The following is a 27,577-nucleotide window of genomic DNA, read 5'->3' as shown; positions in this document are numbered from 1 at the left end:
CACCCTCTATTCATGTGAACCGCTGCGGGTGTCCATGTTATATTAACAATGCCCCAAAAAACTTTGAAGAATGCAGTGTAATTGGGTGAATCGGATCGCATGGGTGTGAACAACCATGCAATTTGATTCCAGTGCAAAAAAAAGAAGTGAATGCACCCTTCCTGTGAGTGCGGTGCGATTTGAGTCATACAAAATTAATGGCTAAAATCACACTGCAAAGAATCGCATCTGATTTGAACAGGAATGCGGTGCGATTCATGTCCGCACTGTTTCCCGCTCTGCAATAGTGTGTACCGGCCCTTAAAAGATGCATGACCCTATAGTATTTACTCAGAGGGGATATGACCAGTCACCATCCTCTTTATGGCCATGGCAGACTGGGAGTCAGATTTTTAGCTGGTGCTCATCTTCATCATATATTTCCATTGATACCAATTGCCCTCTACTAGATACTACTAGATACTCCAATATATAGTGATTGCTGAGTGAGTGCAACATGACTGGTGAACATTAAGTCTTTTCCTCATAATATGTGTATACCACCATTATTTATTTTATGCTGTAAATGTCCATTTTTCACTACCTTCTTATACCACAAACATTGGTACTGGCACACTCACTTAGACAAATAAATGCCCTACTAATAAGTTTACATTTCAATTAGTAAATTCACTGTCCTGACCAACCAATGCTCTACTGTTCCCTTGCAGTGTACCACAATGCAAAATTCTGTATATAAAACAGGTTAAAGTAAGATAACTGTACTTACAAGTGTCACTGTAACTGTAATACCATGGCAATAATGTCTGACTAAAACAATTCTTAAACTGAAGAACAGGCTGCATGAATTCCTTTTTATGGTAATGATTGTAAGACCTGCCTAAAAAGCCATCTTCACTCCTCCATTGTATCTATGGGGCAGCGACCCAAGCTGGACTTTAAACATGTTCATTTCATTACATTAGGGATGATGACATACATAGTTTTTTAAAGAAAGATACATTTGGTAGTGCTTTCTGTTAAAGCGATACTAAAGGTTCATTTTTTGTTCTTTTTTGTAAAATAACAAACCAGGGGCGGACTGACAACTCATGGAGCCCCCGGGCAATAGGGGATCATGGGGCCCCTGTGTCCTTGCCCACACACAAAACACACCCAAAAAAGCCTATAAAAGGTACCAGGGGCATTTCATAGGGCCCCCTACTGACCCCGGGCCCTCAGGCAGTGCCCGAGTGCTCGAATGGTCAGTCCACCCCTGTAACAAACATGTCTATACTTACCTGCAGCGTGTAGTGGTTTTGCACAATGCAGATCCTCCTCTTCTCAAGTCCCCTGCTGGCGATCCTAGCTCCTCCTTTCTGTCGGGGGCACCCGAGCAGGAGTGTTCCAAAGACGCTGCTCCATGTGTCCATTCACACATAGAGGCGTGGCTTTGCCATGCCCCACCCCCTCCTCATTGGCTGAGTGGCTGTGATTAACTGCAATGGCTCCTGCTTGCTGTCTCAGCCAATGAGGAGGTAGAGATCCGGGATAGGCTGTTGTGCACATCGATGGATCGCGATGGGGCTCACGTAAGTATTGAGGGAGCTGGGGGCACTGCTACATAAAGAAGGTTTTTTTACCTTCATGCATAGAATGCATGAACGTGAAAAACCTTGAGCCTTTACAACCACTTTAAGATCACAGGAAGTGACAAGGACACTAAAAAAAGTATTTTCTGTACTTGTGAAAATGGTCTTAGTCCAAAAAAGAAAATGAATGCAGCTACCACATGTAAGGACTGGTAAGTCACTATGTATTCCATTTTTGTTTTTGGGTTTAACTGTCAATAAGCAAGGCATTAAAGAAAATCAGTTCTGAAGTTCTGAGGTAGTGTGGAGGCTGACATTTGATTATTAAATATGCAATGGAAATTGTAGCTGGCAATAGGCAATGCTTACTCCTTCTCTTGGCCACTGGTCATGGGCGTAAATGTGGGCCGGTTTGTTGCCAATCCTTACTGTGCCAGTCATAGCCTTTTGAATATGCCTACACCACTGCACACTACTCAGGCTGTCAATCAGCCTTGATCTCAGCCTTGAGCTTGAGACTCTGGGCCCTTCCACTATAGTGAGCTGTGACATAATTTTGGCACAGCTCACTAAACATGGAGCTACACAGGGGGGGTTACATGACCAGTGGCCAAGAGAAGGAGTGAGCATAGTGCCCAATGGTCTTACAGCACAGTAATAAAGCAGACTACGCCCTTCTTCTGCAAGTTAAGATTTGTCCATGGGTGGATACTTCTATTATGCTACCAGCTGCCATGATACACTCAATTTGACCTAGAATAATACTAATGACTAACTAGACATGAAAAGATACTCACTTGATATGTTTGATTACAGTTGGATCACATATGTCTTTGAGCCCCATTTGATTGCCATACACATCCCTGAGCCAGCTGATCTTGGAGAAAGATTTTCTCTGAAACTGCTGTCCCCTCAGCAGGGTCCGGGCAGTCTGCAGAGTGCATTAACATGCTTGTTTGTCCTCTCAGACTGTGTATGTTCATGCAACAATTTTTCAAGGCTGATTATACAATACTTTATAAAGTTCCCTAAATCAAAATGGCCTATTCCTGGCTGATTTACTTTCTACAACTGCAACCCCTCTCTATTTCTCTGCAACCACTTTTCAGAGTCGTGTCCTTCAGCCCTCGCCACGTCTCTATCTCCTTTTCTGCTCCACTTCTCTATGCCTTTCTGGACCAGCTGTAAACTTTCAATAGTACCATTGGGTACTAGGAACACTCCATGAAGCTTGTAAGGTCACATCCTGAGCCAAAGCTCAGGCATAGTTAAAGCAGAATTACGGGCAAAAACCTCTTTACATGTCCTTGTTGCTGATTTCCTTGCCTTCACTGAATATGTCATCCATCTTCTGGTTCACTCAGTAGTTGTTCTGAAATAACCTATTCATTTTCAAATCAAGCCATTCATTTTCTTTGGTTTCCTGTATGTAAGACCAGTGGCTGCTATGCCTCCTGTTCTCCCAGCTACTGGTCTTGGTACACCCCTTCTGTAATTCTTTCTCCTAGAAGCAGTGATGTAATTCAGCCCACTTGCAGTGGTGAGTGGACCGAGATTCTAAATCACATTCAACATGTCTAGGCTTAGTGTACCAGCCCACAATCACTACAATCCCCTGTGTTTGATGGGAACTGTAGTTTCCTTTCACTACAGAGAGAGAGGAGAGGATATGATGTAATCTTTGCTGTTATACCCTCCTGTTATCTTTTGAATTAACTCGGAAAGGTTTCCTCACAGTGAGAGCTGTGAAAATCTGGAATAGACTCCCTCAAGAGTTGGTTCTGGCCAGATCAGTGGATTTCTTTAAAAAAAAGTCCTGGATTCTTCCTAGATACACAGAATATAACTGGATACTAGCATTTATAGGTAAAGTTGATCCAGGGAATATCTGATTGCCTCTCGGGGGATGAGGAAGGATTTTTTTCCCCTGCAGGAGCAAATTAGATCTTTGCTGGGGTTTTTTTGCCATCCTCTGGATCAACTGTGGGTATAGGATTATACCTTTTTTTTTTAATGGATGAACTGGATGGACTCTTGTCTTTTTTCAGCCAGACTAACTATGTAACTAGGTAACTATATGTAACTATGAATTACAGAGATTATATATATATATTATATAAACATAACTAATGTGTTGTGTAGGAGAATGTACTAATGGGTGATTTCTTTTGCCTACCCCAGCATTCTTCTTTAAGATTATTAAACACACTTTTAGGAACATTCTCTCATGGCTAATGCATGCATTGTGATATACTATCTTTCTGCAACAAAGTCTCTTATATTTCCATTTGCTTAACCAATCCCATGTTGCCCCAAGGAGGATAACTCTTCACTGGTCAGCGTAATAATCCTTTAATAGAATAAGCCTTCGCTTACTGCCGACCTTACAGAACTGTTCCTCCACCCAGCAGCCAGTGTCTTTTGCCTTGATTGGAGAAACATATTCTCCAATCACAGAAAATTACCTCAGTTACACACATGGTAGGAGGAAAGTAGCCAAAAAGTTGTAATCCCTCTTGTAGGCTGAATGCCCTGGGACCTTGCTTTAGAGAGAAGTTACTGTAAGCAAACGGAGAGGAAAGTTGCATTTACCAATCTTAACAAATTATGCTATGACTATGGGGCATGTTTAACCACCATGCAGTGGAATGGGCTGGAAATCTGTATTTGGGGAATCTGTCTCTTGGGAGCCTTGACATATATGTAGCTGCCCAAACCACCATAGTAATAATAATAATCTGCCAGTGATTAGAGGTTCCCCTATTTGGCCTAATTGTGTAACTGTATGGTATACCTGCACCTGTCTGTGCATGTGTGGTTCCCATAAGATAATGTTATTACTGTCTGAATTACCCATTTGGGTCACTTTATTATTATATTATACAGGATTTATATAGCACTAACAGTTTATGCAGTGCTTATTAATTTCGGAGGCTGGAAGAGGCCTATATCAATGTTTCTCAATTCTATTCCTCAGTTATCCCCAACATGTTTTCAACTTATCTTCCATGTATCATTTCATCCAAATTCCTGGCTAAATAATTACCACAGCTGTTACATTCGAAGGAAATTTTGATAGTACTTAAAGACTGAAGTAGAGAAATGCTGACCAATACCCTAACCATTGCTGCCATATGTACTTAGAAGAGCAGTTTTCATCATACGGTTAAATAGCGGAGCTTGCTGTACTTGGAATATGGAGACCTATGTCTTTATGTGGTCCCTGTCTATAGTCAGGACACTGCCAATAATCCTGGAAGTACTTGGTATTGTGTGCAAGTGTTCTCCATGGAGTAAGCTTGGCTTCTGGAATTTTTGTTTTGCTATAATCATATTATAGCCTTGGTAGGGGGCTTGAAAAATATTTTAACCACAAACTCACAGACTTATAAAGCCTTACAAGGCCAGGCCTGTAATTTTATAGCTCCAGTGTGCAGGTGCAAGTAAAATTCTAATGTTAAATTAAACTCACTGGCCAGGAAAGGGTTAAGCAAAGGTTCATATATTTGCCATTGGTGATTACTTGGTGATGATAGTATTTCATGGTATAAGTGATTTCTGTTGTGTCTACTACTACAACAGCCCCATGTGACAGGATTGCATTCATCATAAAACAGGGGTAGACAACCTTAGAGAGATGAAGATTATTATTTTATTACAGGTACTTATATAGCGCCATCAATTTACACAGCAATATATATATATATATATATAGTACATTCACATCAGTCCCTAATCCTCAAGGGGTGTACAATCTAAGGTCCCTAACTTACATTCATACATATACATATTAGGGCCAATTTAGACAGGAGACAATTCACCTACCAGCATGTCTTTGGAGAGTGGGAGGAAACCCGAGTACCTGGAGGAAACCCATGCAGGCACAGGGGGAACATGCAAACTCCAGGCAGGTGGAGCCATGGTTGGGTTTCAAACCAACGACCCTAGTACTGCCAGGCAGAAGTGCTAACACTTAGCCACTGTGCTGAACCTTGGAGATCTACCTGAACAACAAAGATCACCGGGCACAGTGTCCTGTTGTTAGGGCCAGTTCACAGCAGAACATGGTGCAAGAAAGGTGCATTCTGTGCGCTTTTCCTGCAATGCAAAGCACACTGCCTTTGCAGGTGCCAATGCATTGTTAATGCAGTACCATGCAATTTGGTGCACTGTGTTTTTGAAAAGTAGTGCATGCACCACTTTTTGTGCAGTCTGGTGCGATACTCTTCTCATTAAAATGAATGGGCTGAAAACTTGCAAAACACAGAATCACACAGGAACAAGGACCCCTACCCCCTTTAACCACAGAGGCAGCAGTCGAGGGTATACATGTGCTGCTGCAAAAGTTATACTAACTGTTGTCGATTGCAACCCATTCAAGTGAATGGGGCCACTCCGCAAATGCCCCACAACCACCCCACAGCCGCCCCACAGCATGGTAGTGTAGGGTCAAAGGGATTAAAGCAGATGGTGAGGAGGTGATACAAGACCTCACTACTTACTTTAACCTCTTGATCACTGGACTGCACAAGGTTGCAGTGTGCTTGCAGAGTGGCCCCATTCACCTGCTCTCATTTACAACCTGAACTAAGCAGTAGTGTGTCCCCGGGGAGCAGAAGGGAGAGTGACAATGCCGACCATACATCCATCAGCACAGTTGTATATCCTGCAGCATACAGCAGCTGTCAGCTTGCCACTCTTTAGTTGGGCATGAGATTTACTGTGATGGACCTGAGAGAGCAGCGGCCAGTGTGTAGAGGGTAGAATAGTATGCTGGAGAAGTGTGTTGCCTCCTGTGAAGCTCACTTAGTGAGAGTTCCAGGTCCTGGGTTTTCTGCAAGACCGCAGCACTGATTGTGTAGCCAGATGTGCCCCTTCCCTAAATGTGAGCTCTACTCCAAGGGCACCATCCTCTCCTTGTGCTGCTCGGTCCTAGGATGGACACAGAGAGGTGGAATGCAGTTAGTGTTATTCGGACGGAGTGCAGCCACCTGATCACTCTAGCGGTGCAGGTCCCATTCTTCACTGCTCTGTAAACATGGGTTGGCAAGCCCTGGGCACAATCTACCAGTCAACTGGCCGCAATTGACTGGTAGATCCTGCTCAACAGGCTATCGGCCTCCTGCATAAAACATTCTTCAGATTGTTTGGTTTTCTTCTTCTAAATATTTCTGTAATCCATTATTTTAAAACACATTTACTTATGCATTAGTCTATTATGTTATTATCACATCAGCTTACTTAAACGGTGATTGACGAGTGACGACTGATTCTGGATCTAGAAGGAAGTGCTTCTGGTCTAAAGAACCTGTTGCTGTGTCTACTGTTACCACCGGGAACCCCATCTGCAAGACCCAGGTGTCCATGATGTTTCTAACAGAATCAGGAAGTGTTACTTTGTATTGTTTATCTACAGCCTAGAAATTAATAAAATAAGGCACTGTTACTGATAGCATGTAATAAAATGGCTTTCCATCACAAAAACATTAAAAATAAGAAAGGCAAAAGTGACTGGGCACTTGCCACCTTTGTAAAGCAAGACAACTGGAGGGAATATGAAGATGTCACCATGCGAACCAGTCTTAATGCATCAATTTTCCATTTAGACAAAGCAGGAGTATGCGATTTTGGTTTACCCATCCTTCTCCAAAAGGAAAATAGGCGAGTCTTGCATTTATGTCTATTATATTATATTGTCTCTCATGACACATCATAATCTGGGTACATGTCCTGGAACCTAACAGTCGTCAGCTATGCCAAGTGTATGTTTTGTTCTGCCATATGCCCCTGTAGCACTCCCGTAGAGTAGCCCAAAACCAAAGTTCTAGAGGATTAATTTCTAAGCAATTTGTATAGATGTCTTTGCAGTAATGTGTGATTGATATGCACTATTAAGTGTATAAATGGTAGCAATGTGAGCTGTAATACTGAATCCCAAGCCTGTTCAGTAACTTTAGCAAGACAAAGAAGCTTGCTTTTAGGATACATTTTGAAACCAATGTAGCCTATAAAACTTTCAATAGGTACCAGGTGTTATGTATAAAATATACACAAAATACACAATTCATTCTTAGGTTCTTAAGTATGAAAGTTAGTTAAATTACCATCTGCAGGTGATCCCATAGGTCAGTATATATTGTATTGGCATATTTGAAATCTTCCAAATAGCTCTAGAAAACAAAACACAACGTTTTCAGTATTTGTATTTGTCAAGTTGAATGACATAAATAGACTTTTAAAGCCTCCATCATGTTAGAATACTTTGCACTACACTTGCATGTTAAAGTATATTAAGTTATTTTTTTTAAATTTATGATAGATTAGGGAACGTTTAAAAGGGTATGATTAAAATCCCAATCTTTTTTTTTTCTGTTGCTATGTCCGTTTTGCAGAAATTTCTCTTTACTTCCTACCCCACGACACCAAATGAAGTAAAAGAAAGTTTTTCCAAGGGGAAGGGACATCCTCTCTTAGACAATTGTCACCAGAATAGGTGTCATCATTGGAAATTTTCTCCCCATTTTGCTGTCGACAACTGTAGAGTTTTGGATTACCTATCACTTTCTATCCCAGCGACCGTGCTAACCAAAACAACTAGAAAGGATAAATCTCCCAAGCAGAGATAGGGACTAATAAAATCCTGACTATGGGTTCAACACTTTTCTACTCTATCCGAAAAAAATTAAAAAGTGCAAAGATAAACCTTGAGTAAAGCAGTTGCATAATTTCCTGTGTTCAATGTTTGGGATACAGAGGTAGAGGCATTAAAATCTCCTTTTTTTTAACTTATGTTGCAGGACTACATTTATGTAGCTTGATCAAAAGGTCCTCAACAGGACAACAAGGCAGTGTCTTGATCAATGGAGCAATATGACAATACCTTCTGATAGACTATGCCCCAGCAAAGTATACTTACTGATTCTTGTTTCCTCACCTCATCTCCCTGCTGAAGAAGTCCACCCTGAGAAAGATCCAATGTTGGATGGTGTCCTAGCTTACCTTTGTGGATGGTGTCACTGCTCCCCACATGACATTAGTGTTTGCACCTGATGATTGGCCATTCAGGAACAAAGACACACTACCCATACTTGAAAAACGTGCTGTTACAGCAACAGAGTAAGGGCTCTGACAGAGCAAGAAAGTGGCAAGGGGGTATGGATTGTCAGAACACAAGTTTATGCTGTCAGGGCACACTATCACTTTGACCCGAAATTACCAATCAAGATGACGACTGTACAAATGATTTAAAAACTTACTGACATGACACTGAATCCTCAAAACACTTACCCATAGGATAATCCAATGGAAAAAATAATTTCTGAACTCAAAAATCAATTGGATAATTCATATCCTATAAGTAAGGCTTTTATATTTTGTGTTCAGAACTGAAAACAACCTTTTTTTAATGCTCAACTTAGTAGAACTATTCCAACAACATTCCATATTTTCACAGTTCCTAAGAACTATTTCCATATGCAGAGTTGAAACCTCTCTTTGCACTTCCAGGAAATATAGAGATTTCTAGCATAGACACAAGAGAGAGAGAGAAAACACTTGATATGAAATCACTTTACCTCCTTCTTAAAGTGGAAGGCCAAACAGATTGTTTTCTAGTTTTAGATAAAATGTGAATAGGTCAGACTCCCTGTCAGGTTCGTATTGCTGTCTGTGTCTCCATTGGCTTAGTCACCAGAAGACAAAGTTTGGAGAATAGTTTTGGAGAGAAATCTCCCACTGGGCACACCAGTTTCAGTGATTTCTATACAAGGTGCCCTTCCTTCTTACTTTGGGGAGATTTTCTCAGACTTCCATGGATGACTCAAGTTGCTTTGTTGATCGCTGGTGATCGGCTGTTCAGTAAAAGTTATCTGGGCGACCCTACAGCCACCCAATCACTTTTACTGCAGAGAAAAGGGATGGTCCCTCCATCTGTGCTGCCGTCCATGGTGGTTCCTGGGCTCTCCGGTTCCTCTGGGAAGCCTGGGACTGCAGTAAATGGCTGGGATAGCTAACACAGAGGAAATGGAGAAATATCCATTCCCCCATCTCCTCTGTGACTAATGAAACTGAAAGCAATAATGATTTCATCATTTTCAGTTTCAGAGCTGTCGTTCCATGGCTGCTACAGCCGAGAAAGCAGCTAATCAAGCACAGTTTGTGCTTAGTTAGCTGCTTTTGGGGGTAGGGAAGAGTAATAAAAGTTGCAATTATGAATATGAGTAAAGGCAGATGAGCAATTATTGGCTGTCCTGTTTTGAACAGCTAACCTAGAGATTTCTTCATACCTTTACCTTAGAAAGGCACAGATTATAGATGTTTTAAACCATTGATTAGAGATACTTACAGCCAATCCTTCAACAAAAAGCTCTTCAGTGAGAAATGAGGACAACATTCTAATAACTGATGCACCCTGCACAAAACAGAAAATACATTCAGAAAACATTTTAAAAATGTTATTATTACTGTTTATATTATCATGGATATGACATTAAAGGCAAACTCCATCTAAAATGAATATGTCTATAGTGGTCACTGGCTAATGCAATCACCTACTAGCCTCTTATACTGTTGGCCAGGATGGTGAGATTACTATACATTATTGATATTAAGTGATAATATTGACATTGACTTTGCATACTCAAAATAATTAATATCTTATAACAAAACCAAGGAATGCTTTGTCAGGCTGTCAAGCTGCAATAGACTTTACCAACCTACCACTGTGCTCCTAATTGGTTTAGCCCACTGAGTGCAAAAGGAGTTTTTCCCAATGTGGGACTTGATGATTCTCCCTATACAAACTTTAGTTTTATGCTCTTATAAGGTTGTTGCTTTGTTATAGTAGGTTCTATAACTCATAATGTAGTGGCTATATGTCTGTATAGTAGTTGTAGAGCTTAATCTGTATGTGAGTGAATGATATAATGAAGACAAGCTGATCTGTATACACTAAAATGTCTGCTGTATATGAATACGTCTGCATTTTGTGAGCACAAATACTGTAATCTAGGATTTTATCATCATACTATCATACTATAAAGTAGGGGTGTCCAACCCATGACCCACGGGCTGCATGCGGCCCAAGACAGCTATGAATGAGGTCCAACACATAATTGTAAACTTACCTAAAAATGTTGATTTTTTTTTTTTGTAAATTTTTGTAAAAAAGGGTTTACACTTAGCAAACACATGTGGCGAAAGAATAATCTGACAATGTCTCCTTTACTAAAATTTTATCTTTTCAAAGAAAAATATCCCACTCTTCACAATCATGCTTTATCCATGTCATCAGTTGTCGGCAGCATCTATATTTATGAGCAAGCAGCTATTTTCAAGGATAAAGCACATGTAGGGCAAAATATTATATAACATATTAAAAAAAGTCTTATTACTCAGATAGGTACATTATCTGTATCTGTTAATAAATCAAAATTATGATTCGGCACTTATATTGATGGCAAGCTTGCAAAATATTTGGTTTTTATGATTAGTCATAATTAATATTAATATGTGTGAATGGTCTTTTGACAAATGGTAGTATTACAATTCTTCAATTATAGCTGAGACCAAAAGATATACAAGTTAAGCTGAGACAGTAAATATGGGTAAGTTAGCTGAGACAGCTAACTAGCTGAAGGCTGAGTATACTATATTTAGGCATAAACTTCTCTGGTAGTATATGTCAAGGTTATTAGAAGTGACTTACTATTACATTATGTATTTCAATAGTATCTGTGTGTATTTAGTATACGTTTCTAACATTGATACATATATAGTTTAGTGATTATACATTGATATGTTCTTAAGCTATATTATTCTTTAAATATATAGCTGAGGGTTACGTCATTAGCTTATAATATTATTTACATCAGCATACATATGTTCCTGTCTCTCAAAAACATTATGTGAGTATTGTCCCCTCCCTTCTATGCCATACAAGGTATTAAGATCATTAACTATGACATAAATTTGCCTCATAAAAGATCATGAGACAACGGACAAGAGAGACACTCACACGCTAATACTGACACTCTTTCATACATAACACACACATACATACACGACTGAGAAGCTGCAACAGGTGCATGCTGCTAGATCATCATTTCCGTCTACTTCCGGCTTCTTCAACAAAGTCATGAGAAAGACAACAAGAACATGAAGGACAGCACAGCACATGACCGGACTTCTATGACAAATAATGGTGACTTTATCTTAAACTTTTGCTTATTATTTCTACAGTAGTTTTATCTACATGGAACTGTTCATAATACGCTTTACATTGTTATTTTACCCCATTGTGTGATAGAATAAAATCACACTTCATCTTTTATTTCAATGGCTCTTTCATTCATAATTGCCTCAAGACACTAGAAGAAGTATTATATGTGTCTAAAATCCAACAGTATCACTGATCATTAAAGCAGAGCTCCAGGCTCCCCCTAAAAAAATAAAAGTCAGCAGTTACTAATACTGCATCTGCTGACTTTTAATACAAGGACACTTACCTGTCCAGGGGTCCAGCGATGTCCTCACCCGAGCCGATTTTTCAATCGACTTTGGATGCAGGTGCCAGCATATTCAGTAAGGGAAACCAGCAATGAAGCCTTGCGGCTTCACAGCCGGTTTCATACTGCACTGTGCTTTGTGAATGGTCCCGCAGTCATCTGGGACATGCAAAATATCTTTTAAGGCTGCGGAGGAGGGGGGGGGTGAACTTCCAACTCAACTGCTTGTTGTAGGTGTATTTTATGCATGGCCCAAGACAATTCTTCTTCCAATGTGGTCCTGGAAAGTCAAAAGGTTGGACACCCCTAATGTAGAGCTTAAACTACATGTGAGTGAATGTTTTAATGAAGCCAAGCTGAACTATAGACTCTAAAATATCTGCTGTATATGAATAAGTCTGCATTATGAGCACAAATACTGTAATCAACGATTTTATCACCATACTGTAAAGCTATTATTGATTGAGTTCTAGATGACCCTACCTTGCTCTGTATGTTCTTCTGTTTTATAGTCCTGTAAATTGCATATAGGGATGTCTTGTATTAACTACCTGTTCAGATTCAGGTGGACTGTTGACCTGAGTATACAGACAGTGGCAATGTGTTTCCCTATTGTCATATACTGTAGGTATATTTCATGTTTCTGCACTTTCATTTAAAGTTCTATGCAAAATTCACTGTATGGTCACTGGTGTAAAACTGAGTATACAGAACAATTTTCTGATGGTGGGCTGTTGATCTGAGTATATATATAGTGGCAGTTACAGGGCTCAAGCCATGTGCACTCTCCCTCATGCATTTAAAGGATAAGTTCACTTTTTCGTAACATGTTACATGTTACACGCATAGTCAGGGTGTAACATGTTACGATTGGACCAGCCCCTGCACCCCCCAATCCCAGTTGTGACAGCTAGTGGGGGATCTTCTCCTCCCTGCTAGCTGTCACAGTTTCAAAAAAACAAGAAAAAAAAAAGGTTGTGTGGGGCTTCGCCCGCCCGGCCGTGTCACTCACAGTATTCTGTGAATGGGAAAAGTTCCGGCAGCCTTTGTGGCTGTCAGCTTGTAGTTTTCAATGAACTAACATGGCGCTCCACAGCACCATGGTAGTTCATTGAGTCTTCTTGTCAATAAGTATCTGCTTGCCCTTATGGGATGTGTGAGCAAGCAGATATACTAACAAGTCAGGGGGAGACCTGCATGGCACCAACGATCTTCTGATCACTGGTGCAATATTTTATGGCTCCAGAAACAAAAAATGCAAATTTCTGCAAAATTTTTTGTTAAAAGGTGAACTTATGCTTTAAGGCTGGCCATAGACTGTTCGAATGTCGGCCAGTTCAGCAGGAACCTGTTGAGATTTGAACCATGTGTGGGCAGGCTGGATGTTCAAGGGTGTCAAACTGGCGGCCCTCCAGTTGTTGCAAAACTCTGCCTTTGGGAGTCATGCTTGTAACTGTCAATCTTGCAATGCCTCATGGGACTTGTAGTTTGGCAACAGCTGGAGGGCCAACAGTTTGACACCCATTGCTCTAGATACTCCACATTCTTTATTCTTTGATTTAAACCCTTCTTCAACATACTGATCTTGTTAATGAATCATGAGTAGTAGATTTAATACATTTTAGCACTGAGATCTGAAAATTATTTAAAGGTTTCCTCTTGGGTAAAAAAAGTTGAGAAAGGCTGGTGTATTGTGACCATACATGGTTTGCTGGTGCTTATTACCATTACCTTTTCCACCTATTATACAGCACTGGACATTGGCTGGCAGAAGCTACAACACTCACCTTGCTATAAGCAATGGAATCAAAAAGTTCACTTATTTCTGATGGGGTGTTCACTTCTTCTTCCTTTGATGTAAGAGGATGGGAAGAGGCCAAGGCATCAACTGCCATAACTCTGTGTACATCATAGAGTACTATCAGGTCTTTCTGCAAGAATAGGATGAAAAGGCATATTAGTCAAACTGTATCTCAGTTGCTGAATCAATCAATATGGTTCTTCAATGGAAAGATATTGGCAAGAATATAAATATAATCTTATAGCATCCACTTTCAATGCGAAACATGTTGTCACTTTCACACCTGCATATCATGTAGTTTTTCCATAATTTTGTCTAACCCCTATAAATATATATATATATTTATATATATATATATATATACACACACACACTCACCAACCTCTATTAGGTACACCCGTTTAATCGCTTTGTAACACAAATTGCTAATCAGTCAATCAGATGGCAGCAACTCAATACATTTAGGCATCTAGATGTGGTGAAGATGACTTACTGAAGTTCAAACCAAGCATCAGAATTATTATTAATATCATTATTATGCAGGATTTATATAGCACCAACAGTTTGCGCAGCGCTGTACAATATAAGGGAGACAGTACAATTACAATACATTTCAGTACAGAAGGAATAGGTAGGCCCTACTCATGGAGCTTACAATCTAAAGAAAGGGGAAGAAAGGGAATTTAAGTGACTTTGAACATGGCATGGTTGTTGGTGCCAGATGGGCTGTTCTGAGTATTTAAAAAACTGATGATCTACAGGGATTTTCACACACAACCATCTCTAGGGTTTACAGAAAATGGTCCAAAAAAGAAATATCCAGTGAGCGGTAGTTGTGTGAACAAAAATGCCTTGTCAAAGCAGAATGGGCAGACTGGTTCGAGACAATAGAAAGACAACAGTGAATCTAACCACTCATTACAACCAAGTATACCATCTCTGAACGCACAACACATTGAACCTTGAAGCAGATGGGATACAGCAGCAGAAGACCACACAGGGCACCCCTCCTGTCAGCTAAGAACAGGAAACAGAGGCTACAATTTGCTCAGGCTCACCAAAGTTGGACAATAAAAGATTGGAAAAATGTTGCCTGGTCTGATCAGTCTTGATTTCTGCTGCAACATTCAGATGGTAGAGTCAAAATTTGGCATAAACAACATGAAAGCATGGACCCATCCTGCCTTGTATCAATGGTTCAGGCTGGTGGTGTAATGGTGTGGGGGATATTTTCTTGGCACACTTTGGGCCCCTTAGTACCAATTGAGCATTGTGTAAATGCCACAGCCTTCCTGAGTATTGTTGCTGACCATGTTCATCCCTTTATGACTCCAGTGTACCCATCTTCTGATGGCTCCTTCCAGCAGGATAATGCACCATGTCACAAAGCTCAAATCATCTCAAACTGGTTTCTTAAACATGACAATAAGTTCACTGTCACAAGTGTAATAAAAGCGCCACACCCTTAATACTTTAAAGCAGCAATTCCACCTCAAAGAAACCAAATAAATTTCTTAGTGCTATAACTTAAATCAAGGAATGCGCTAAAACCACAAACTATTCCTAATTTAGTGTAGAAACATTAGTGCAAAAGATATATATATCTATTATCAATTAATATCAAAAAATATCAAAATTATGTGCAAAACATAAGTAATTTAAATAATTAAATTTGTGAATATAAAAAAAACAAAAATGTCCAATTCTGAATTTCTTCAAATGTCCAAACAAATCCTTTTCAAATTCAGGTGCTCTCAAAGAAATTGTGCCAAAATCCACCACCAAAAGTAAAGTTGGGTAACTCACCAGAGCTCCATGCTGATCAATCTCTAGATCAGCAAAAAACGCTTTTTGCTCTGGGAGCAGATGCAATGAATCAACTTCTCAGGTGTGATGATCAATAGCTACACATTCATCCATAAGGTAGGTATCCACCACTCAATATAATGGTTCCAGGAGCATTATATCACTCTCTCTTTTTATATCTCTCCACCGAGGTCATGTTTGGGAATGAAAGAGAAAAATCATGGTGCAGCCAGTTTTTTTATAAAAGTATCCAACAATTTAATAAAGATTTACACTCACAAAAAGGGTGTCTTCACCGACACCAGTATAACAGCATAAAACAGCAAATGGTATAACAGTCTCCTGTTCCCCGTACACTCACTACAGCGCTCGTGACTTAATTTTCTCCACAAACGTCACCATCCAGTAAGCCCTACTAGTTTCGTCATGAATGACGTCTTCCAGACCGCCCCTTGAAGACGTCATTCATGACGAAACTAGTAGGGCTTACTGGATGCTGACGTTTTTGGAGAAAATTAAGTCACGAGCGCTGTAGTGAGTGTACGGGGAACAGGGGACTGTTATACCATTGCTGTTTTATGCTGTTATACTGGTGTCGGTGAAGACACCCTTTTTGTGAGTGTAAATCTTTATTAAATTGTTGGATACTTTTATAAAAAAAACTGGCTGCACCATGATTTTTCTCTTTCATTCCCAAACATGACCTCGGTGGAGAGATATAAACAGAGAGAGTGATATAATGCTCCTGGAACCATTATATTGAGTGGTGGATACCTACCTTATGGATGAATGTGTAGCTATTGATCATCACACCTGAGAAGTTGATTCATTGCATCTGCTCCCAGAGCAAAAAGCGTTTTTTGCTGATCTAGAGATTGATCAGCATGGAGCTCTGGTGAGTTACCCAACTTTACTTTTGGTGGTGGATTTTGGCACAATTTCTTTGAGAGCACCTGAATTTGAAAAGGATTTGTTTGGACATTTGAAGAAATTCAGAATTGGACATTTTTGTTTTTTTTATATTCACAAATTTAATTATTTAAATTACTTATGTTTTGCACATAATTTTGATATTTTTTGATATTAATTGATAATAGATATATATATCTTTTGCACTAATGTTTCTACACTAAATTAGGAATAGTTTGTGGTTTTAGCGCATTCCTTGATTTAAGTTAAATAAGTTCACTGTACTCCAAAGGCCTCCACAGTCACCAGAACTCAATCTAATAGAGCACCTTTAGGATGTGGTGGAGTGGGAGATTCACATCATGGATGTACAGACAACACATCTGCAGCAACTGCGTGATGCTATCATGTCAATATGGACCAAAATCTCTGAGGTATGTTTCCAACACCTTGTTGAATCTACAGTATGCCATGAAGAATTAAGGCAGTTCTGAAAGCTTCAATGGTTAAGCCCACTAGGGGGGCAAAACACATCTGAGTGACCTCTCCTGCGGGTGGAGAGCAGAGGCTGAAGCCATCTTACATTACTGGTTGAGTTTTGATCACAGTGAGTCGGCATCCTGTGTGCAATTGGTTGACATTTTTTTGTACCAGCCAGTCATGTTTTAGATGGCAGTTTGTTGCTATGGACTTGGCTAACCCCCCGGTCACATCAAGCCCGACTTTGAAATCGTGGGACTTACAGTGAAGTCGCATGATTTCAAAGTCTGGTGAGATGCCGATTTCAGGTGCGATTTGCAAGACATCTGGCACAGATGGCTATGCAAATGGAAACCAAAAGTAGTACATGTACTACTTTAGAAATCAGTGCTGCTCCGACCAAGTCGGAAGCGCACCGATTTGACCTTTCTAATTGCAGACAATAGGGTGCGACTTGGCATACGATTTTCAAGTCTTACGGCATGCAAATCGCATGCCAAGTCGCACCCAATGAGACAGGGGTGTTAATTGGATCCAACTTTTTCTTTTCCATGTATTATACTGTAACATATCATGTAAAGCGTTTTTGTTTTTCCAGATAAACATAATATCTTACAGTATATACATAACATATAAGTACATATACTAACAATTTAAATTATTTCATGTACAGTATGCACTTCTTAGATACATATTCTGCACAAACATGCTGTTTATATTGGATAATGGTCCCTATTCTAATTTCATTACCTTTTAATTAAAAAAATCTAATCAGCGTGAGTTGAAAGGGAAGAGAAAAAAATAATAACATATGTTACAGGTGCAATCAGGTATGTTTCACAAATGAAGGATTTGGACAATGAGTATATAAATCAATCAATCAATCAATCTGTCTGCCTGTCCAGTATATATACTCTAGAGTTGTTCCCTAGCAAAATCAGCCTCTCTTTTCGCTGTTTGTTTCTAATACAACTCTTTATGTATTCATTGTCAAAATAGGACATAATGTCTCACATACTATATTCCAGGTGGGTTCTGCAAAATCCGCTCCCAAATATTCCACGTAAGAGGCAAAACCTTCATTCAGCCAAAGGTCATTCCACCATTGTATTGTTACAAGGTTCCCAAACCACTAAAACAGAAGCAGATCACCAACATTAGCAATAGAAAATACAACGTATGTGTCATGTCATTACAAACCTAAACTTAACAGGGAGCTAAACTCTCTCAACCAACATGAACTATTTTTAATCCTTATGCTGATAACATTATTGAATAGATAGGATGATATATTCTATTTACTTGTTTTAAACAAATAGACATTTTTTTTCTTTCATCTGGAGAGCACCCTCCTTCCTGCATGCCTGAGCTGTGTTTTGGCATTCCATTTAAATAAAGGTGCTGCCCTAATGCAACATACATGAATCTGCAACATCAAACATGTTATTGCACATGTGTTAACCCAACACTTTAGATCAGTTGTGAATGGGCCTAATGGAAGAACTTTACTAAGCACTGTCTGTCTATAAATTCAGTATACCAAATGGTCAGATAATTTCAATATATTTTTAGGAATAGAGAGAGAAAGCACCTGATGAGCAAGTTCATGAGCTATGACTGTGACCACTCTGTCCTTGTTACCGATCGAAGATTCCATTTGGTCCCAGAAGAGAGCAGTTTCTCTGTAGGTCACCAGCCCCCAGTTCTCCATGGCTCCAGCACTGAAGTCAGGCAAAGCGACCTGGTCTGCAGAATAGAAGATTGGCTGGTGAATTAAAGCGGGACTATTCAATTTATGTTGTATATTTGAGCAATGTACACATTTTTAGCTATACTAAAGAGCATTGCCTTTGCCTGCGGGTCAGGGAGGTACGAGATTTGGCACTCTTACCAACTGACAACAATGTGAACCTATACTTTTATTGTATCTTACATTGTGATAGATACATAGATAGATAGATAGATAGATAGATAGATAGATAGATAGATAGATAGATAGATCATTTGTAACCAGGGCTCTGTTTCAGATGGAACATGGTGAAACAGAGTTCCACAACCTCCAGTTCTATCCCTGTGCTCACTGCTTTATACTTTCACTTGTAAACACAGAAGTCACACTGTGGATAGGGATGCTTAATTCACACTTAAACTCTGCACTCTGTATGTAATGCACTCCTGAATCCTGCACCCTGTGCATGATGCAATCCTGCACCCTGCAGCCTGTGCATGATGCACTCCTGAACCCTGCACCCTGTGCATGACGCACTCCTGAACCCTGCACCCTGTGCATGACACACTCCTGAACCCTGCGCGTAACGCACTCTTGAACCCTGCAGCCCGTGCGTAATGCACTCCTGATCCCTGTGTTTAATGCACACCTGCACTTCATACATAACACATTCCTGAACCATACACCTCATGCATAATGCACTTCTGAACCCGTTATACATTCCAGCGCCCCTTTAGGATCCTTCCATTGTGCAAATACCACCCACAATACTCTCCACCACAGATATGCGCCTATTCTCAGACAAAAAAAAAGCCCTGTTTCCAACAGTCCAGAATAGAACAGTGTACGATAGAACAAAGTGAAAAAGTAGATAATCATCCACACACCTGATTTTGGCAGAGGGTAAGGAACCCTGTAATATTTCTCAAAAAATTCCAGAATCGGCTTTGAAACATTCAACGCATATTCTGCTTGCTTTCGATCTTCAACAGATTTTTTCCGTCCCCAAATTTTAACCTTTAAAAGAGCACTAAATGTAACTTTCATGTCAAACCACTGAAGATACATATTGTTCTTTATACCAATATTTTTCCACAAATATAGTGCAAAATATATCATAATATCATAACACAAGTGTAATATGGCAGTTGTCAGCTGTCAAGTAAATTATTCCAAATTGTACATATGAAGTGTGACTGGGAAAGAAAGATAAGGAGGTCTGTTAATAAAATTTTCACTCAGGATTCACAGAACTTTCACCCAATATATATATATATATATATATATATTTTTTTTTTTTTTTTTTACATAAAACTCAATTAGAAAAGTGCTTAAACCTTGGATGAAAACCCTTTAGCGCTGTTTTATATGTTTCATTATTTTATGTCCAGAGCTATAAAATGTTAATAATTTTTACTCCTTATTAGTCAAGTACTAAGAAAATGATGCATAAGAGCTCTTGCACAAAGATTGAGTCAATTGACAGTTGAGGCCTCCTATATCAAGAGAGTTGAGCACAAACTGCTCTACAGAGAATGTGCATTGATGATTTTTCACCCTAAACAAATTAGGTTTAGATCTTATTTTTTACTACAGGAGTCATTCACAAGAACTAAGCAAGGTTCAACAATGCAAATAAAATGAGACATCTTTACCAAAGGAGGTAAAAGGTTACAGAGGAATAATTCAGGACTGATATAGCAGCCAATGTGGTATCAAGAAGCACTTTATGTGGCCAGTGTCCAGGATTTTGGACTACTAATCCTGAATGAGAGAGATTAAGGAGGAGGAGAGTGTTATCCATGTTGCTATTAGTTCCTCATTATTAGGAACTTGTTAACACATGCAGTGGTGTCAACTGATCATGGCAATTGGAGGATGAGCAGAGAGGAATGTGATAATACCCATTTTGACTGATCTCCTTCCCATTTGGATCCACTTTATAAGAAATTTTAACCAAGCATGAGAATGGGAGGCATGGCTATCTGGTGAGTGCACACCTGAAAGGGGGAATGCCATCTTTATTGCACATGGTGAACTTTTGAGAATTGGAAGATTCATTTGGTGGAAAAGATTTTTTATGGACTTTTAGTTTTTCACATTTTTTTATCACTAATTTATTTATTTCTATGCACATATATATTTAATTGCGCTACTGAATCACTTTGAAGGTTCTTTTTGTTGATCATATTTATTTGTATAGAAGTGGCAGCATTTATTATAATTTATTTTAATTATTTTTTATTTCGATTTCATCACACATCTAGCGCAAAAGTTTTTGTTTTTTAGATGCTGTGAATAGCCTGTAATTTGCTCTTTTCATCTTTATTCACAATGCACACAGCAGAATGACTGATGAGTCAGAAGAGGAACATATCCCCCTGCGCTCTGTCAACCTCATAAAGTTTTTAGTTGTAAAATAAATCTTTTTTATAAATAATGAGAAATTGTACAAAAAATTGTTTATAGGTAAAAGCATTAAAATTAAATAGACTGACCAAATATCATTAAAGGTCATTAAAGTTTTGCTTTATAGGATACATGCATTGAAGGTTACCTTAGCTGACCTCTTGTTCTGCAACTGTTGATGTCTGTCTGTTCTGCTGAATTAAAGGTTTCAGTGTTTTCTGAGCCAGTGATGCAGAACAAGTGTACAGATCAGGAGTTCTTATTTTACTTTGACTTTCTCATACTGTGTGCTTGTTCTGGGTCAATGTCTGAAAAAGTGCTGAAACCATTAAATCAACCATCAATAATTCTTTTTTTTTTTTAAACCAATAGTTTACAAGTGTGCATGTGCGTGTGTATATACAGTATATTGATGAATGTCTGATCTGAGCCAGCTTGTTCATAGATTTTAAAAGCTAAGAGCACTCACCTTCTCATCACCAACCGATCTGAACTCTGAGACTATGAAGGCCACCAGGTAGGTGGACATCTTTGGAGTTTTATTAAATACTGTGACCTGCCATTGCTGTCCTTCCCACGTTTCATTTGTAACACCTAGAAGCCAATTTAACAAAAAAACAGGCATTGGTAATGATAAAAAATTGGAAGAAATCATTTTGCAAGTGGAAGCGTTATGGCCATACATGCGATAAGAAAACTGGACGAAAAACAGAACCAATCGGTCAATTATGTGATTATTAGTATAAGGCATTCGACAGGCGATCCCGACAAGCTAGAAAATATTTCTTGTATGTGAACACAACATCCAATTTTCACTATATTTGTACAGTCACCGTACTGAAATAATCGAATATAAAAACGTGCATGATCAGAAGCAAAGAACGACCTGGAAGAAGTTGGGCACAAAAGCACTGTTAACGAAATTAGTGGAAGTTGCCCTGAAGGCTCACACACACTACATCACTTCTGTTTTATACTACATTAGTACGTAGCTCGGGTTGGCCTATGTTTGCCTTTGTCGGATGAGATTTTTCGTACAAGTCAATACCATTCCTAAAACATCACAGACACGCACTTTTGTGAAAGATCGAACTAACACTTGACCGATTTTCTCAAAGTGTGTACTAGACTTAAGTTTACTGAACGCAAGGAATAAATCACAACCATTGTTGTCATTGGTTAGAGCAGTTTTCTTAGGGCAAATCTCATCAGTACCTATGAAATGTGCTTGTCCTTGGAACTTTCACAAGTTCCTCTATGCCTAATAAAGGCAATAGTCAAACATTAGTTGAAAGCTCTACAGTTGAGATCAGATATCAAGTCCCTGGACTGCTGCACCAACTTAAGTGGGAACTAAAGTAAAAAATACTTACTTCTGGTAGGTGATTACCTCTTCTTTGGGGAGGGAAGACATCGCACATGGGAATGTACAGAAGTTATTCATTCTGGTCCACTGGCACTGTTCCAAAGCTGTACATGTTGCCCACTGAAGTAAAGCAGTGGCAAAAAGATTCCCTTCTCCCTCAAATAATTAGTGGTCAGTAGCATTTTAAAAGCCCCTACCCCCATCATTAGTGGCCAGCAGCACTTAAACCCCCACCCACCTTTAAAAAGGAAACCCACAATCATTGGTGGTCAGTATCACCTAAAACCTCCCACCTTGAATCACAAGATGTCCTGTGCTGCTTCCCTTCTCCTCCTCTTTGATCAGGCTGCAATCCTCCATTGTGAGTTGTAATTACAGGAAGTGAGCACATTTGCAATCTCTGGGATTCACCATCGCAGCGCTCACGACCCGTGTCATTCTGACTAGCTTTGTGCATTTTGTCTGCGATCTGCACTGTCTAATAACAGCTTAATCACAGACATTTAAAGGGTTCACTACTAGGTACCTGTGTGTAGTTTCTGCAGTGCAGTTTATAAACAGTGGTCGAAAAAAAAATTAAGTCTACCTACCTGCCATTTTTACAATATGGCAGTAGTAAAAGGGCCAGTACAAGGGGGTATAGGGCAATAGGGTCAACTGCCCTGGGCACAGTGGTATTATATGGTGGAGAAGGATCTGGGGGTTCTGGTAGATCACAGGCTTAATAATGGCATACAATGCCAAGCTGCAGTTTATAAAGTGAGCAAAATCCTCTCTTGTATTAAAAGAGGTATAGACTCCAGATATCATATTACCCCGCTACAAATCATTAGTAACACCTCATCTGGAATATGCAGTTCAGTTTTGGGCACCAATTCACAAAAAGAACATTGGGGAACCGAAAAAAGTAGAGAGTAGGGCAACCAAACTGATAAGAGGCATGGAGGAGCTCAGCTATGAGGAAAGATTAGAGGAACTGAATTTATTCTCTCTTGAGAAGAGGAGATTAAGGGGGGATATGATCAACATGTATAATACATAAGGGGGGATATGATCTCCATGTATAATACATAAGGGGGGATATGATCTCCATGTATAATACATAAGGGGGGATATGATCTCCATGTATAAATACATCAGTGGTTTATATAGTGAACTCGGTGTAGAGCTATTCACCCTGAGGTAATCACAGAGGACAAGGGGGCACTCTTTACGTCTGGAGGAAAAGAAGTTTAATCTCCAAACACGGAAAGGCTTCTTCACAGTGAGAGCTGTGAGAATGTGGAATAGACTCCCTCAAGAGTTGGTTCTGGCCAGCTCAGTGGATTGCTTTAAAAAAGTCCTGGATTCTTTCTTGGATACACAGAATATAACTGGATACTAACATTTATAGGTAAAGTTGATCCAGGGAATATCTGATTGCCTCTCGGGGATCAGGAAGGATTTTTTTTTATCCTGCAGGAGCAAATTGAATCATGCTTTGCTGGGTTTTCTTACCTTCCTCTGGATCAACTGTAGGTATAGGATTATAACTTTTTTTTGTTTTAATGGTTGAACTGAATGTAGTTTTGTCTTTTTTCAGCCAGACTAATTATGTTGCTATGTAACTATATGGGGGGGGGTCACTAAGGTCAGCTGCCATGGGCAGGGCAGTATCATATGGGGGGGCACTAGGTGGCGAGTTCCTGCCGCTACATGTGAAAGGAGTAATGAGAACAGTGTGACTACTCCTGTCAGCTTAGCACTGGAAGTGACAAGCCAAATGTGGCGAGGAGGAGAGAGCCTGGAGGAGGCATGGACTGTTTTCATTGTATGCAGTTTAGTGGAACAAATAGCCCCCTTTAGGAGCCTAAAGTGGACCTGTTAGTATCTTCATTGGTCTGCATCAATACACTTTTGTCATGTCGTAATATTTAGCAATAGTTTCATTTAAAAAAAGTAAATTTTATTTGTTAGGCTGCATGCACACTGGGCTTAAAAAAAGCCAGTTCCCTTGGCAGAAAAAAACGCTGACATAGAGCATTTTTGTACACAGTTTAGGAGAGTTTAGCATTTTTTTTACCAGAAAGCTCCAATCAAAAACACAAATCAGAAGGTTTTTTTTCCTCCCTTTAAACATTGAGCCTAAAATATGCCTCTAATCGTCCTAATATGCATGGACACATAGCATAACATAAGCTGCTTCTACAGGCAAAACACTAAATTCCTGTAGAAACAGCAATTTTTAAGCCAGTGTACATGGAGCCTAAAAGTTCTTGAGTTTCAGTCAAGTCCTAGACTGCGATGATGTTCTCCTTCTGCTGCAAGCAGGAGAAAACATTACCTCAGTCCAGGGGCGGACTGACAACTCATGGGGTCCCCAGGCAATAGGGGATCATGGGGCCCCTGTGTCCTTGCCCAAACTCAAAAAAGCCTATGAAAAAGGTACCAGGGGCATCTCATGGGGCCCCCTACTGACCCCGGGCCCTCGGGCAGTGCCTGAGTTTCCAAAAGGTCAGTCCGCCCCTGCCTCAGTCTCATCTCACCCAATGATCAGACTGTAATACTGTAACTTTGTAGGTGAGTGGCTGCAACAAGGACTGATTTGTATCACACATTTGTAAACACAGACAGAATCTTCACAGGCACCAGGATTGACATGATTGCATCATCAATGAGCCAGCATTCTCATCCAGGAAGTATATGCCGACCCTGGATGGTGCCTGAATAAAGATGGTGCTGCCCTTCTGGAGAACAAACAGATGTAGGCATTGCTAAGGGGAGGGCTAATGAGCTAATAAGTGCCTGTAAATCTTACACTCAGGGCCAGTTCACACTACATGCATTTCAGTTGCTTTTTTTCTGCATCCAAAACGCACATTAAGTCGGTTATATGGTTGTTAATGTCACATTTCGCATCACTGCTTGCAGTTCCTGTGCATTCCGGTTGCAGAAAAAAAAGTAGAACATGCTGCATTTTTTCTATACAGAACTGCATTGGAATGCGGTAAAATGCATAAAAAATGCACCAAAACGCATCAAAAACACACTGGAAGGCACATGTCTCTGTTTAGCCCTGGTTCACACTGATGAGGTGCCGAACTTGCAGCATTTCTGTGCAAATTGCGCACCACATCAGAATCGCACCCCGTTCATGCAAACTGCTGCGGGTCTTTATGTTAAGCTAACAACACCCCGAAAGCGGTCCACAAAACACAGTGCAATGTGCAGAATCAGATCACATAGGTGTGAATACCCATGCGATCCGATTCTAATGCGGACCAAAAAGAGGGTCCTGCACCTTTTTACTGCGGATACGGTGTGAATAGAACCATACAACATGTACGACTCCGCTCGCACCGCACACAAATCGAATAAAATGCGGTGCCGTTCCTGTGCAAATCACATGCGATATACAGCACCGCATATATGTGAACCCAGCCTCAAATTGAAGAAAAAGAGAGGGGAAAAATGAACTGGAATGCATATAAAATGCACCGGAACGCAGGGTGATTAAAAATCGATTTTTTTTTCAAAAAACAAAAAATCGGATTTTTTAAAATTTAAATAGGAGTTTTTTATTTTTATCAAATTTATTTTAATAAAATGCCTTTGGATTAAAAATCTATCTAAATATAGTTTTCTATTTAAGATACATTAATAGTTTAGTTTATTCAGCATGAAATGGAGCTTAGTTTTGTATCGTGAGGCTGTATATTCTGCAATATTTACATTTTTGGTAAACTCATTCAATGAATCCAAGCTCTACGAGCTGAGATAACATGCACTGCATTGCTGCATTCACACAATTTCACAGTAACCATAAGAGCTATGTGTGATTAACCTAAAATCGGCTCTGATATCGATGTGTTACTAACCTGTCAGCTATTATTCTAAAAAGGAAACCCTCATTTGGTTTGCAAATATTAAAGATTATAACTACCAGCAAGAATGAGTTGGATTCTTCACATTTAAAGAGCACCTGTCATTTTAGATCTATCATGGCAGCGCCTGTTAGTGGGCATCCACTCACCTGCTGCCACCACGTCCCTCACCTTGTTGTGTCACTGCCACATCTCCAGCCGTCCCATTAAAGTGAATGGGACTGTCGGTGAGTCAACAGCAGGTCAGCAGAGGAGCCACTGCGGGACAGAGATGACAGGTGCTTTTTAAAATTATGATTTCAATCAAGCCTTTTCACTAGTGATTTAAATCTTGATTTAAATCATGAGTTAAATCAACTTGATTTAAATCAAATCCACCCTGTGGCATGTGTCAAAAAACGCATCAAAAACGCACGGAGCACGTCTAAAACGCGCATGCGGAAACACATCTGGAACACATCTGGACTGCGTTTCTATCGTGTGAACCGGCCCTTACACATTACTTTGCATTCAATTGACTAAAACAACAAATATATCTGATGTTGGGTCCAGTTTAGGGTGTATTTTATATCTACATGTTGATGCACCAAACAGTGGAATACTCTCTGACTTACTGATGGGATTCATATTGGAGAGTGCCACATAGTTGGGCTGGTATCTGAGGGTGATGCTGAAAGTTGCTTTCATTGCTGGCTCATCAAAGCATGGGAATGCCTTCCTTGCGTCATGTGCTTGCATTTGCGTTGTGGCGATGAGTCTTGCAACAAAAAAGAAAAAAAAACTACTATGAAAAACAATTGACTCTACTGCTAGTTCTCAGATTCAGGTGTTTGCAGTGATAGAGAATCATCCTGATCAGCAATACTTTACCTGCTTCTCTGCTGGAAACAAAATGGTCTGATAAGCTGGCCATACACTGGTAGATGTTCGAAAGAACATTCATACGAAAGTCCTCAGTACATTCAGGGGGAGATTTACTAAACCGAATGCATGAATCTGGTGGAGCTGTGCCTGGGAGCCAATCAGCTTCTGACTTCAGCTTGTGCAATTAAGCTTTGAAAATACAACCTGAAAGCTGATTGGTTTCTATGCAGAGTTACACCGGATTTTGCACTCTCCAGTTTTAGTAAACCAACCC

General features: G+C 39.8%; 1 protein-coding gene across 2 annotated transcripts in view; it reads right to left on the bottom strand.

The window, feature by feature from the left end:
- LOC149454215 (aminopeptidase N-like) overlaps nucleotides 1–27,577 on the bottom strand; it is a 105,999-nt gene that overhangs the window by 39,274 nt on the left and 39,148 nt on the right. For both annotated transcript variants that reach the window (XM_089687619.1, XM_089687618.1), the window contains 9 exons: nucleotides 27,054–27,196; nucleotides 21,680–21,804; nucleotides 19,689–19,818; nucleotides 18,664–18,818; nucleotides 18,091–18,204; nucleotides 13,864–14,007; nucleotides 9,916–9,981; nucleotides 7,676–7,741; nucleotides 6,813–6,988 (listed from right to left, as the gene is read on the bottom strand). In XM_089687619.1, the coding sequence (XP_089543745.1) occupies nucleotides 6,813–6,988; nucleotides 7,676–7,741; nucleotides 9,916–9,981; nucleotides 13,864–14,007; nucleotides 18,091–18,204; nucleotides 18,664–18,818; nucleotides 19,689–19,818; nucleotides 21,680–21,804; nucleotides 27,054–27,196 (1,119 nt within the window). The remainder of the gene's footprint in view (nucleotides 1–6,812; nucleotides 6,989–7,675; nucleotides 7,742–9,915; nucleotides 9,982–13,863; nucleotides 14,008–18,090; nucleotides 18,205–18,663; nucleotides 18,819–19,688; nucleotides 19,819–21,679; nucleotides 21,805–27,053; nucleotides 27,197–27,577) is intronic.

The sequence above is a fragment of the Staurois parvus genome, unplaced genomic scaffold, assembly GCF_062004578.1.
Source record: "Staurois parvus isolate SC_StPar_1 unplaced genomic scaffold, SC_StPar_1.0 ptg000432l, whole genome shotgun sequence".
In the NCBI taxonomy this organism is placed as follows: Eukaryota; Metazoa; Chordata; class Amphibia; order Anura; family Ranidae; genus Staurois; species Staurois parvus.
This window is presented reverse-complemented; position numbering and strand designations above follow the sequence as displayed.